Source organism: Pristis pectinata, chromosome 39 (genome assembly GCF_009764475.1).
Source record: "Pristis pectinata isolate sPriPec2 chromosome 39, sPriPec2.1.pri, whole genome shotgun sequence".
Lineage (NCBI taxonomy): Eukaryota > Metazoa > Chordata > Chondrichthyes > Rhinopristiformes > Pristidae > Pristis > Pristis pectinata.
In genome coordinates this window covers 2,470,536-2,485,319 of record NC_067442.1, presented here as the reverse complement: position 1 = coordinate 2,485,319, position 14,784 = coordinate 2,470,536, and the positions used below count along the sequence as shown (strand labels likewise).

The 14,784-nt window shown below is 48.3% G+C and overlaps 1 protein-coding gene across 4 annotated transcripts in view; it reads left to right on the top strand.

Annotated features, from left to right (window-relative positions):
- LOC127587230 (myelin-associated glycoprotein-like) overlaps positions 1-14,550 on the top strand; it is a 43,114-nt gene extending 28,564 nt beyond the window's left edge. For all 4 annotated transcript variants that reach the window (XM_052045491.1, XM_052045487.1, XM_052045488.1 and 1 more), the window contains exons 12-13: positions 12,793-12,874; positions 14,149-14,550. In XM_052045491.1, coding sequence (XP_051901451.1) covers positions 12,793-12,874; positions 14,149-14,301 — 235 coding nt within the window. In that variant the 3' untranslated portion in view covers positions 14,302-14,550. The remainder of the gene's footprint in view (positions 1-12,792; positions 12,875-14,148) is intronic.
- Positions 14,551-14,784: the final 234 nt, after the last annotated feature.

Below are 14,784 nucleotides of genomic sequence, written 5' to 3'. Positions count from 1 at the left end.
ATCCCCTTTAAACCTCCTCCCTCTCTCCTGAAACCCCTGCCCTCCTGTTGATAACCCCACAGTGGGGAAACAGGTTATGACTATCTAAAGTGTCTCTGCCTCTCGTTATCTCCCCCCAGCAGGAAAGTCCTCCAATCCCAGCAATGTCCTGGGGAATCTCCTCTGCACTCTCTCCATCCCAACCACACCCCTCCTGGTGGTGTGGTGACCAGAACTGCACACACGGCTCCAAGTGCGGTCTAACCGGTGTTTTGTAAATTTGCAATGTAACGTCCCAACTCTTGTAGTCTCTGCCCCGACCTATGAAGGCAAACATGCCGTACGCCTTCCTGACCACAATATCTCTGTCAATGATTTCGTGAGAATGTCCAAGGCATGGTCAGTAAGTTTGCAAATGACACTTAATTAGGTGTTGTCCTTGATAGTGAAGATAGTTATCAGGATTTACAGAGGGATCTGGATTAGTTGGGTCAGTGGACCAAGGAATGGCAAGTAGAGTTTAATTCGGATAAATACGAGGTGTTTCATTTTGGGAAGACAAACCAGGGTAGGCCTTTCACAGTGAACGGTGGGGTCCTGGGGAGTGTTGTAGAACAGAGGGACCTTGCAGTACAATTTCGTGGTTCCCTGAAAGTGACGTCGCAGGTAGACAGGGCGGTGAAGAAGGCGTTTGGCACGCTGGCCTTCTTCGGTCAGGGCACTGAGTATAGAGGTTGGGAAGTTACGTTGCAGTTGTACAGGACATTGGTGAGCCCGTATTTGGAATATTATGTTCAGTTCTGGTCGCCCTGCTGTAGGAAAGATGCCATTAAGCTGGAAAGGGGGCAGAGAGAGATTTACGAGGATGTTGCCCGGACATGAGGGACTGAGTTATGGAGAGAGGTTGAGCAGGTTGGGACTGTTTTCATTGGAGTGTAGGAGAATGAGGGCTGATCTCGTAGAGGTGTATAAAATCATGAGGGACAGAGATGGGGTGAAAGCGCATGGTCTTTTTCCCCAGAGTTGGGGAATCAAGAACCAGAGGCCACAGGTTTAAGAAGAGAGGGGAGAGTTTTAATAGGAACCTGTGGGGCAACTTTTTTCACCCAGAGGGTGGTCTGTATATGGAACGAGCAGCCAGAGGAAGTGGCTGAGGCAGGTACATTAAAAGGCACTCGGACAGATACATGGATGGGAAAGGTTCAAAGGATATGGGCCAAATTCAGGCAACTGGGACCGGCTTAGATGGGAATCTCGGTCGGCATGGACCAGTTGAGCTGAAGGGCTTGTTTCCATGCTGTGTGACTCTATGGGCTTGAACTCCTTGGTCTCTCCTGTTCATCAATGTTCCTCAGCAGCCTCCCGTTCACTGTATACATCCTACCCCGATTTGACTTCCCAAGGTGCATCACCTCGCGCTGGTCGGGATTAAATTCCATCTGCCGACTCGCCACCTGATTTTAACATGAAGGTGGATTGGGAAAGCCAGGAAGGCAGTGGATCTCAGGAGAGCGAGTTTGTGGAATGTCTACGGGACGGCTTTTTGGAGTAACTTGTTGATGAGCCCACCAGGGGATCGGCTGTTTTGGATTGGGTGCTGTGTAACGAACTGGAGGTGATTAGGGAACTAAAGGTGAAGGAACCATTGGGAACTAGTGATCACAATAGGATTGAGTTCAGTTTCAGACTTGAAAAGGAGAAGCTGACATCAGATGTGTCAATATTTCAGTGGAACAAAGGAAATTACAGAAGGCATGAGAGAGGAACTGGCCCAAACTGATTGGAAGAGTAAGCTAGCTGGAGGGACGGCAGAGCAGAAATGGATGGAATTTCTACAAGAAATGAGGAAAATGCAGGATAGATATATTCCAAGAAAAAAGAAGGTTTTGAGTGGAAAAAAGGCACAGATGTGGATAACGAGAGGTGAAGCCTAAAATAAGAGCAAAAGGGAGGGCGTACAAGGAAGCAAATATTAGTGGGAAAACAGAAGACTGGGAAACTTTTAAAAACCTGCAGAAAGAAACTAAGAAGGTCATTAGGAAAGAAAAGATGAATTATGAAAGGAAGTTGGCAGATAACATTCAAAAGGATACTAAGAGTTTTTTTTTAAATATATGAAGAGTAAAAGAGAGACATGGGTTGATACAGGACCAATTGAAAACGGTGCGGGAGAGATTATAATGGATAACAGAGAGATGGCAGAAGAACTAAATGAGTATCTTGCATTGGTCTTCACTGTGGAGGACATCAGCAATATACCGGATAGTCAGGGGTCTCAGGGGATAGAACTGAATTCAGTTAAGATTACTAGAGAGAAGGTGCTCGGGACTAAATGGACTAAAGGCTGATAAGTCTCCCGGACCAGATGAGGTGCACCCCAGGTTCTGAAGGAGGGGACTTCAGAGACTGCGGAGGCATTGGTGATAATTTTCCAGGAATCAACAGACTCCGGCATGGTTCCAGAAAACTGGAAGGTCGCAAATGTAGTTCCGCTGTATAAGAAGGGTGGGAGGCAGCATAAAGGAAATTACAGACCTATTAGTCTGACATCGGTGGTGGGAAAGTTATTGGAATCGATCCTCAAGGATGAGGTTATGGAATACCTCAAGATGCAAGGCAAGATAAGCCCAAGCCAGCATGGTTTCGTGAAGGGAAGATCCTGCCTGACCAACCTATTGGAGTTTTTTGAGGAGATCTCAGGCAGGGTGGATAAGGGAGAGGTGGTAGATGTTGTGTATTTAGACTTTCAAAAGACCTTCGACAAGGTGCCGCACAAGAGACTGATTAATAAGATGAGAGGTCATGGAATTACAGGTAGGATAACAGAATGGGTGGAGCATTGGCTGGTTGGCAGGAAGCAAAGGGTGGGAATAAAAGGATCTCGTTCTGGTTGGCCACCGGTTACTAGTGGTGTTCCGCAGGGGTCAGTGTTGGGGCCGCTTCTTTGTACATTAATGATTTGGATTATGGAGTAAATGGTTTTGTGGCTAAGTTTGCGGATGACACCAAGATAGATGGAGGAGTAGAGAGTATTGAGGAGACAGGAAGGTTGCAGAGAAACTTAGATAGTTTAGGAGAATGGGCAAAGAAATGGCAGATGAGATTCAGCGTTGAGAAATGTGCCGTTGTTCACTTTGGAAAAAGAAAGAAATGGGCAGATTATTATCTAAATGGGGAGAAAATTCAAAGTACAGAAGTATAAAGGGACTTGGGGGTACTCGTGCAGGATACCATAAAGGTTAACCACCAGGTCGGATCAGTGGTAAAGAAAGCGAATGCTATGTTGGCATTCATCAGAGGTGTAATGTATAAAAGTAAGGAAGTGTTGATGAGGATCTACGGGGCACTAGTGAGGCCTCATTTGGAATACTGTGCGCAGTTTTGGGCCCCGTATCTTAGGAAGGATGTGCTGATGTTGGAGAGGGTTCAGAGGAGATTTACAAGGATGATTCCAGGAATGAAAGGGCTTACGTATGATGAGCGTTTGTCGGCTCTTGGACTGTACGCACTGGAGTACAGAAGAATGAGAGGGGACCTCATAGAAACATTTCAAATGTTGAAAGGACTGGACGGAGTAGGTATGACCGAGTTGTTTTCCTTAGTGGGTGAGTCCAGAACTAGAGGGCACAGTCTTAGAATTAGAAGGTACCGGTTTAAAACAGAAATGAGGAGAAATTTCTTTAGCCAGAGGATAGTGAAATTATGGAATTCTTTGCCATGTACAGCTGTGGAGGCCCAATCATTGGGGGTGTTTAAGGAGGAGATTGATAGCCTATCTAATTAGTCAAGGTATCAAGGAATATGGGGATAAGGCCGGAAATTAGGGCTAGATGGGAATAGTTTTAGTTTAGCTCATGGAGCAGACTCAATGGGCCGAATGGCCTACTTCTGCTCCTTTGTCTTGTGATCTTGTGATCTGTCTCCTGCTGTAGCCTTGAATGCCCTACCTCGCCGTCCACAGCACCACTGACTTTCGTCTCCTCTACCAACTCACTAATCTGCTTCCCACATTCACATCCTGGTGGTTAACGTGAACCACAAACAGCAGAGATCCCAGCACCGATCCCTGGGGTACACCACTGGTAACAGACTCCCAAATACAAATCATCCTTCCACCCCCCTTCCCCACTCTGCCCCCTATCACCAAGCCAATCGTGGATCCAATTGGCCATCTCCTTGATTCCCTCCCAGGACCCCTCCTCCTCACCTTGGACCCTGCCCTCCCTCGAGATGCAGCCCACCTTCCCCGGAACCTCTGGCTCAGTTCGTGGTCCTGGGCACCTCCGGACAGTCGGACCCGGATCCAAAGTCTTTACGACCACAAGGAACTAACCTTGATCAGGAACTGCGCAGCGACAGACGGTGGGATTCTCCGCGGATCCAGGTGGATCGGGGAAGGGCGATGTATGGTGGAGTTGGGTGACGGTCTGGGGGAGGTCCGGAGTTCGGGCTGGGTCCCGGCTGAGGCTGAGAGATGGGTCAGTTGCCTCGGGAGAGACTCACACCCTGTGAGGTCGAAGCACCAAGCAGCTCAGTTTGAGGAAGTTGGGTTGATGGTGATGATAAAGATCTCTTTATTAGTCACATGTACATCGAAACACACAGTGGAATACATTATTTTTTGTGTAGAGTGTTCTGGGCGCAGCCCGCAAGTGTCGCCACGCTTCCGGCGCCAATGTAGCATGCCCACAACTTCCTAACCGGTACATCTTTGGAATGTGGGAGGAAACCAGAGCACCCGGAGGAAACCCACGCAGACATGCACCAAGAGATAACACTGAACAGCAGAGAACAACAAAACATTTCTTTTATTTCTGAGAAGTAACAGAGGAAATAACTGTGTCTGACCCATGCCCTGAGAGTGTGTGATGGGACGGTGTGGAGGGAGCTTCACCCTGTGTCTGACCCTGGGAGTGTGTGACAGGACAGTGTGGAGGGAGCTTCACCCTGGGTCTGACCCTGGCAGTGTGTGATGGGAAGGTGTGGAGGGAGCTTCACCCTGGGTCTGACCCTGGCAGTGTGTGATGGGACAGTGTGGAGGGAGCTTCACCCTGTGTCTGACCCCGGGAGTGTGTGATGGGACGGTGCGGAGGGAGCTTCACCCTGTGTCTGACCCCGGGAGTGTGTGATGGGACGGTGCGGAGGGAGCTTCACCCTGTGTCTGACCCCGGGAGTGTGTGATGGGACGGTGCGGAGGGAGCTTCATTCTTTTTCCAAAGAAAGTTTATTACAAAGTTAAATTCCAAAATATTAGAGAACTGCAATTACTTCTGCTTCGCATTCAGTACAAATGATGCACGGGATCCACGGTAACTGGTAGTTTGGATTCAGAATTACTTGCCAATAGAAGACAGAGGGTCATGGTGGAGGGGTGTTATTCTGGCTGGTGGTCTGTGACCTGTGGTGTTCCACAGGGATCAGTGCTGGGGCCTCTGTTGTTGGTGATATATATGAAGGATTTGGGTGAAAGTGTAGTTGGGTGGGTTAGTAAGTTTACACCGTCCCATCACACACTCCTGGGGTCAGACACAGGGTGAAGCTCCCTCCACGCCGTCCCGTCACACACTCCCGGGGTCAGACACAGGGTGAAGCTCCCTCCACGCCGTCCCGTCACACACTCCCGGGGTCAGACACAGGGTGAAGCTCCCTCCACGCCGTCCCGTCACACACTCCCGGGGTCAGACACAGGGTGAAGCTCCCTCCACACCGTCCCGTCACACACTCCCGGGGTCAGACACAGGGTGAAGCTCCCTCCACGCCGTCCCGTCACACACTCCCGGGGTCAGACACAGGGTGAAGCTCCCTCCACGCCGTCCCGTCACACACTCCCGGGGTCAGACACAGGGTGAAGCTCCCTCCACGCCGTCCCGTCACACACTCAGACACAAGGTGAAGCTCCCTCTGCACCATCCCATCACACACTCCCAGGGCATGGATCAGACACAAAGCTCCATTTTCTCTGTTACTTCTCAGAAATAAATGAAATGTTTTGTTGTTCTCTGCTGTTCAGTGTTACCTCCTGGTGTCATCGACCCAAACTGAGCTGCTTGGAGCTTCAACCCCACAGGGTGCGAGTCTCTCCTATGGCAGATGTTGTTCCAATTAATCTGGTGCCTCCACCCCCTCCCCTGGCAGCCCAATCCAGGCACCCACCACCCCCTGTGTAAAACGTTACCCTGCACATCTCCTTGAAACTTTCCCCCTCTCTCCTCAAATGCATGCCCTCCAAATACCCATCTCCTATGGCTCTACACATAGACAACTACATTGATCCTTAAGCAGACCTATTCTCTCCCCAGTTCCCGTTTTGCTCTTATTGTACTTAGAGAATCTCTTGAAAGTGTCCTGTTCCTTGTATGCCAAAGCTACTTCATGTCCTCTTTTTTTTCCCCCTCCTGATTTCTGTCTCGAGTACTTTGACATCCCCTATAATCCTCAAGGGATTCACTCAATCCCAGCTGCCTATACCTTTGATACGCCTCCTCCTTTTTCCTGACCAGAACCTCAATATTCCTCATCAGCCAGCATTGTCCTTCACTCCAACGGGACCATACTGGCTCTGAACTCTCCCTATCTCACTTTTAAAAACCTCCACTTGCCAGACATCCCTTTACCTGCGAACCCCCTCTCCTGATCAACCTTTGCAAGTTCCTGCCTGACACCATCAAAATTAGCCCTGCCCCAATTCAGGACTTCAACTGGTGGACCAGCTCTGTCTCTTCCCATAACTATTTTACAACTGATAGAATTATGGTCACTGGTCCTAAAGTACTCCTCAGTCATTTGCCCTGCCTTACTTCCCAATATATTTCTTAAGAAAACTTTCCTGGACGCACTTAACTAATTCTGCCCCATCCAAGCCCTCAGCACTGTGGCAGTCCCGGTCAATAATCAGGAGGTTAAAATAAAGAAACTGCGGAGAGTTGTGAACGCAGCCCAGTCCATCATACACCTGCCTCCCCTCCATTGACTCTGTCTACACCTCCTGCTGCCTCAGTTAACATCCTTAGGACCATAGAACCATAGAATGCTAAAGAAATTCAGTTTGTCCCCTTTGACTCTCACCAACTTTTATTGATGCACCATAGAAAGCATCCTATCTGGATGCACCACCGCTTGGTACGGCAACTGCTCTGCCCAGGACTGCAAGAAACTGCAGAGAGCTATGGACACAGCCCAGCGCATCACGGACACCAGCCTCCCCTCCATGAACTCTGTCTTTACCTCTTGCTGTCTTGGTGAAGCAGCCAACATAATCAAAGACCCCACCCACCCGGGACATTCTCTCTTCCCTCCTCTTCCATCGGGTAGAAGATACAGGAGCCTGAGGGCACGTACCACCAGGCTCAAGGACAGCTTCTACCCCACTGTGATAAGACTATTGAACGGTTCCTTTATACAATGAGATGGACTCTGACCTCATGATCTACCTTGTTGTGACCTTGCACATTATTGCACTGCACTTTCTCTGTAGCTGTGACACTTTACTCTGTACTGTTATTGTTTTTACCTGTACTACCTCAATGCACTCTGTACTAACCCAATGTAACTGCACTGTGTAATGAATTGACCTGTACGATGTACTGTTATTGTTTTTACCTGTACTACCTCAATGCACTCTGTACTAACCCAATGTAACTGCACTGTGTAATGAATTGACCTGTACGATCGGTTTGCAAGACAAGTTTTTCACTGTACCTCGGTACAAGTGACAATAATAAACCAATCCCAATATCAAGGACTCCTCCCTCTTGGGTCATTCTCCTTCGTCCCCCTCTGTCAAGCTTGAGACCATGTACCATCAGACTTCTATCCTGCTGTTATCAGACTCTTAACGGACCTCTCATTCACTAAAAGATGAACTCTTGATCCTCCAGTCTACCTCATCGTGGCCCTCGCATTTTATTTCTCTACCTGCAACACTATATTCTACATTCTGTTTTCTTTTTACTAGCTCGATGTAATTATGTATGGCGTGATCTGACTGGGCACGCAAAACAAAAGCTTTTCACTGTATCTCAGTACGTGACAATGATAAACCAATGCCCTATTATTGCTACAGCCATCTGCAATCTCCTCACGTGTTTACTCCCTTAATTTCTGTTGACGACTGGGGGCCTATAGTACAATCTTGGGTGGAGAATTCGAATGGTTCACTAATCTTTCGTTGAAGACCTTGCTTCTCATCTGTCCTTGATGGTCAACCCCTTATGTTGAGATTGAATTTACGAGGCGAGAGGTAATGATGCAGCGATATAGGACCCTGGTCAGACACCACTTGGAGTACTGTGCTCAGTTCTGGTCGCCTCACTACAGGAAGGATGTGGAAGCCATAGACAGGGTGCGGGGAGATTTACAAGGATGTTGCCTGGATTGGGGAGCATGCCTTATGAAAGCAGGTTGAGGGAACTCGGCCTTTTCTCCTTGGAGCAACGGAGGATGAGGGGGAACCTGATAGAGGTGTATAAGTTGATGAGAGGCATTGATCATGTGGATAGTCAGAGGCTTTTCCCCAGGGCTGAAATGGTTGCCACAAGAGGACACAGGTTTAAGGTGCTGGGGAGTAGGTACAGAGGAGATGTCAGGGGTAAGTTTTTTACTCAGAGAGTGGTGAGTGTGTGGAAGGGGCTGCCAGCAACGGTGGTGGAGGCGGATACGATAGGGTCTTTTAAGAGGCTTTTGAATAGGTACATGGAGCTGAGAAAGATAGAGGGCTATGGGTAAGCCTCGTAATTTCTAAGGTAGGTACATGCTCGGCACAGCTTTGTGGGCCGAAGGGCCTGAATTGTGCTCCAGGTTTTCTATATTTCTATGTTTCTATTAACCCAAGGTTACAGATACCCTAGCTCAAGGGAAGATCCATTCAACAAGGAGAATTTTGTGCGTTTCGATGAGATTACACTCATTAACGTGAACTCTAGACTATACAGGCCCAATGCATCTCCTCTCACCGTGCCCAGGAACGAATCCAGTGGACCTTTGCAGTGTATCGCAGTGTAACCTTCATCAAGTAGGGTCCATACTCGAACTGGTATTCCGAGTAACCTCTCATGGGTCCTGTTGAATTACAGTAAGATATCTTTACTTTGCAAAAAAAGCCAACAGACTATTTACCGGCCTAATTATTGCTGCACCATGCAGTGATTTGTATACAAGGCCATAAGACAAAGGAGCAGAAGTAGGTCATTCAGCCCATCGCGTCTGCTCTGCTGTTCTATCATGAGCTGATCCATTCTCCCATTGAGCCCCACTCCCCGGCCTTCTCATCATAACCTTTGATGCCCTGGCTACTCAGATACCTATCAATCTCTGCCTTAAATACACCCAATGACTTTGCCTCCACAGCCGCCCGTGGCAACAAATTCCACAGATTCACCGCTCTCTGGCTAAAGAAATTTCTCCGCATCCCTGTTCTGAATGGGCGACCTTCAATCCTGAAGTCGTGCCCTCTTGTACTAGACTCCCCTACCATGGGAAACAACTTTGCCACGTCTACTCTGTCCAGGCCTTTTAACATTCGAAATGTTTCTATGAGGTCCCCCCTCATTCTTCTGACCTCCAAGGAGTACAGCCCAAGATCCGCCAGGAACGTTTGAATAACAACACATTGAAAAGTAATTTGCACATGTATTTTTCCCTTCCAGAGAGGATGACCGACCAATTTTCTGCAATATATTCCATCTAGCTTGTCCTTCCTTGTTCACTTAACCTGTCTATATCCCATGGAAGCCTCTCTGCATTCTTCCCACGGCTCCGGCTCCTGTATATCCTCAGAAAAGATGGATATTTTTCCGCTTGATTCCTTCATCCAAATCCCGAAATTAGATTGCGAACAGTGTGGAGCCCAGCACTGATCCCACACCACTCCACTACTTGGTCTGCCAACTCAAGCGTGATCCATTTATTCCCACTCTAGCTGCTTTGTCCAATAAGCAACCCTCAGTACACGGCAGTACATTTACCCCATCACCAGGCACTTTAATATTGTTTTATAATCCCTTGTGTGGCACCTTGCCAAAGGGCTTCTGAAAGTCCAAGTACACCACATCAACTGTCTTGCCCTTATTGATTCTGCTGGTTACAAACTCAATAATTTCTCTTTTGTAGATCCTTATCTGCTGAATCCGAGAACTATTTTCTGCATTCTGAGTAATAGGTTCCAGAATTTAACAGATGTTTGCTTTGTCTTTCCCTTCATAAATAGTGGGATTATATTTGCTACTGTCTATTCTATGGGAACCATTCTAGAATCCGTGGTACTTTGAAGGATGACATCTATTTTCTCCACAACCACGTTCTTCAAACCCTTAAGGTCCAGGTCATCAGCTCATTTCATTTTGTCAATACTAATATGAGTTTGAGTAGACAGCCAGCGCCTCTTTCCCAGGCCACCAATGCTCAATACAAGAGGGCACGGGCTTTATGGGCGGGAAGTTCAAGGGAGATATCAGAGGGAGGTTTTCACCCGGAGAGTGGTTGGGGCATGGAATGTGCTGCCTGGGGCGGTGCTGGAGGCAGGTACGTTGGTCAAATTCAAGAGACTGTTAGGTAAGCATATGGAGGAATTTAAAATAGAGGGATATGTGGGAGGAAGAGGTTAGATAGACTTACGCAAGGTTTAAAGGTCGGCACAACATTGTGGGCCGAAGGGCCTGTATTGTGCTGTACTGTTCTATGATTCTATGGTTCCAATTCTTGATGATTTATAATTCCTTGGAGTTCCTCATTCCCTCTAGACCTTTTGAGAGGTTTCCTCCCTTCCGTGAAGGCAGACTCAAATTATACAAATAATTACTCTGACATTTCTTTCTGCCTGGCTCGGTCTGGGAGGGACCCATATTAACTTCAGCCAACCTTTTCCTTTTTACATATCTATAGAAACTCAGTCTGTGTTTCTGTTTCCAACCTACTGTCATATTCTACTTTCCCTTCCTTTATCAATGCCTTGATCCTTCGTTGCTGAATTCAGAAATTCTCCCAATTATCAGGATTACATTTTTACCAACAACAAATCTCCTCCTCTGATCACATAGAAGCGAGTACCACTTTCCCACTGCCTCAATTAGACAAATCTTCCTGTTTGATCTGAGAACTGTGCGTTAATTCTTTAAATATTAACAGTTGTTTTGTTCGCTGTCATACATTTTAATGGAGTCTCCAGTCCGCTGCAGCCAGCTCGTGCCTCACTCCTCCACGGTTTGCTTTGTTTAGATTTAGGAGCCTGGTGTCAGACTGACATGCTTTCAAGTTTCATTTAAAACCTTACTTGGATGAGATGATGAGATGAGACATCCTTATAGTCACACGTACATCGAAACACACAGTGAAATGCACCTTTTTGCGTAGAGTGTCCTGGGGGCAGCCCGCAAGTGTCACCGCGCTTCCCTCGCCAACATAGCGCGCCCACAGCTTCCTAACCCGTACGTCTTTGCAATGTGGGAGGAAACCGGAGCACCCGGAGGAAACCCACGCAGACACGGGGAGAACATACAAACTCCTTGCAGACAGAGGCCGGATTTGAACCTGGGTCGCTGGCGCTGTAAAGCATTACGCTAACCGCTACGCTACCGTGCCTGCCCATATTCTGATCACTGTTCCTTTAGCTGTCAGATCATCAAATTTTTTATCACACAACAATTGATCTAAAATAATCCGTTCCCTTAACATACTGAGCTCTGATCCAGATGTACACATGCATAGTATAGAAGGATGAGAGATGGGCAGATCGAAGAGTTTAAGAGAAACCAAGGACTGCAGATGCCAGAATCCAGATGAAAACCACAACGATGCTGGAGGAACTCAGCAGGCCAGGCAGCATCCGTGGAGAAAAGCAGGAGGTCAACGTTTCGGGTCAGGACCCTTCTTCAGGACTGAAGATAGGAAAAGGGGAAGCCCGATATATAGGAGGGAAAAGCAGAGCAGAGATAGGTGGGCAACAGAGGGGAGGTGGGGTGGGCACAGGGTGGTGATAGGTAGATGCAGGTAAGAGATAGTGATGGGCAGGTGCGGGGAGGAGGGGAGAGCAGATCCACCGGGGATGGGTCAAAGGTAAGGAGAGAGAGAAAGGCTAGGGAATAGAAGACACATGGGGGGGGGGGGTGTGGGGAAGTGGGGTGGGGATTACTTAAAGTGGGAGAATTCAATGTTCATGCCGTTAGGCTGCGAGGTTCCAAGACGGAAAACGAGGTGCTGTTGCTTCAGTCTGCGCTTGGAATTCTCCCGGCAGTGGGGGAGGCCGAGGACTGACGTATCAGTGATAGTGTGGGAGGGGGAGGTGAAGTGACCGGCAACGGGGCAGACGCAGATCGCGGTTATGGACGGAGCGCGAGTGTTCTGCGAAACGGTCGCCTAGTCTGCGTTTGGTCCCACCAGTGTGGAGGAGGCCACGCTTGGAGATGCTGTCGATGAGTCTGACCTGCTGAGTTTGCCCAGCATCTTGTTGTTCTTTCACCGAGGAGTTTAAGAATTTGAAATGGGTTCAGTGGTGTAGATGCAGAGATGGCGTTTCCACTTGAGGAGACTAAAATCATGAGCCACCAATACAACTGCCCATGATAAACCTGATGGTGGTTTCAGAAAAGAAAATGCCATCACCAGAGGCAGCAGGAAAGTGGAACTCGCTTAACTTGGAATGGTTGACATTGAAGGATACATGGCCGGGTTTAAGGGGAAGCTTGATAAACCATGAGGAAGAAAGTGAGGGAAAGGATGCTGTGCCGTATGGAGAGATTGTCCAGAAGTTGTCATGATATTACAACTGAATCAATGTTTGACCCTGCTGACATTCTGATCCGTGATACTCTGCTGTTCCAGGAGGGAAGTCGTGACTGGGAAGAGGGCCTCAGAGATCCAGGGCACCACAGTCAGCTACAGTGCACGCTCAGCGACACATCAGGTACGGAAAACTTTATACTTGCCGGAAAGCCTCACTCTCAGGGTTCGTTCAACGGACCCTGCGCATTCATGTTTGGAACACCACCATTCTCTGGTGTGGGGTTGGCCATGACAAATGCACCTCTGTCCCCTCTTCCATTCCTGCCTAGTCAGAGGATCACAGGATTGAGTCCCCACTTGAGAGCCGAGACAAGTGATGTTTCCAGCTGCGGGTGAGAGGGATTCTTTGTACTGCAGGAGGGACAACACCTAAGGCAGGAGTACTACAGGAGCATCGTGCTGGAGAGGATAGGGTCAAGGGATTGGTGTACTATCAAAGGTCCTCTCTGTTGATTGCGAGTTTAAAGCAGGTCCCTGTCTGCCTCTGTCAGGCATGACGGATCCCATGGAATAACAAGGGAGTTCTCCCATATCCTGGGATCAATATTTATCCCTCATTCCTAAAAGAAAACACACCATCATTATAACATGCTGCTCATGCAACCTTACTGCGCTCAAACCAGCAGCCAGGATTCACATAGCGATGGTGACCCTGTCTGAAAACCAGCACAAGGTGTACGTCCCGAGGCTGTGCCAGTACCTGTCCTGGGCCTGGGATGGGAGTTACTGGTTGGAGGAGGCGAGGAGGGAGACAGGGAGCGTAATACAGACACTGTGAGAGAGATCATCAGAGAATGAGTGGAGGGGGAGAGAGAGAGACAGACAGAAAGAGAGAACAAAAGAGAGGCCGTCTACTAAGGCACATTAACACCAGCCGGTTTGGTATTGGAATTGGTTTATTATTGTCACTTGTACCGAGGTACAGTGAAAAACTTGTCTTGCGTACCGATCGTACAGGTCAATTCATTACACAGTGCAGTTACATTGGGTTAGTACAGAGTGCATTGAGGTAGTGCAGGTAAAAACGATAACAGTACAGAGTAAAGTGTCACAGCTACAGAGAAAGTGCAGTGCAATAAGGTGCAAGGTCACAACAAGGTAGATCGTGAGGTCAGAGTCCATCTCATCGTATAAGGGAACCGTTCAATAGTTTTATCACAGTGGGGTAGAAGCTGCCCTTGAGCCTGGTGGTACGTGCCCTCAGGCTCCTGTGTCTTCTACCCGATGGAAGAGGAGAGAAGAGAGAATGTCCCGGGTGGATGGCGTCTTTGATTATGCTGGTTGCTTCACCGAGACAACGAGAGTCCAAGGAAAGAGGGAGTTAATGCAATCTTTCAACCCATTCAGCTCCAGTGAATGCTTTGGGATTGTCCTGCGCTTCCATTTTCTTTACAGGATGGGGGCAGAAGGATGGAGACTCCGGCAGGAGTGGATGTTGGACAGAGACAACCCACCAACCTCGAGAGCCCCCTTTACTCGAGCATACAAAAGGTGTTCACCAGAGACGGGGACGAGGCCACAGAGTACGCGGAGATCAGATTTAAGTGAAATAGGAGGGAATGAGCAATAGGTGGCAGATAGTTCAATGCAGAGAAACGTTCATTTTCAAATTGTGAGGTGGCTGGATCAGCGACATTGTGTGAACCAGCCATCTTCTGCTGTCATGCACACGTCCTCACAGAGAACACGCAGGAACGAGGAATCCTTTGGCCCTTGAGCAGGATGTTCTGGGCTCTGCCGTAGTTTTGTGGCACACCTACATCTCTGAGTGAGACCCTGGGATGGTAGCGGGGAGGGGAAGGGAGTGCCCAGTGTAAAAAATTACAGCACAGGAAATCTAGCAATAAATGTCAAAGCTCTTAAAATCATGTATGTCTAGCTGATTTCTTCCTAGTTTCATAACCCAATCACTCCTCAAAGCAAAGAGAGGATACACAGTACACAGATACACAGTCGTCTTAACTGTGTGCCTAGTAATTTCTAAGGTAGGGACATGTTCGGCACAGCTTTGTGGGCCGAAGGGCCTGAATT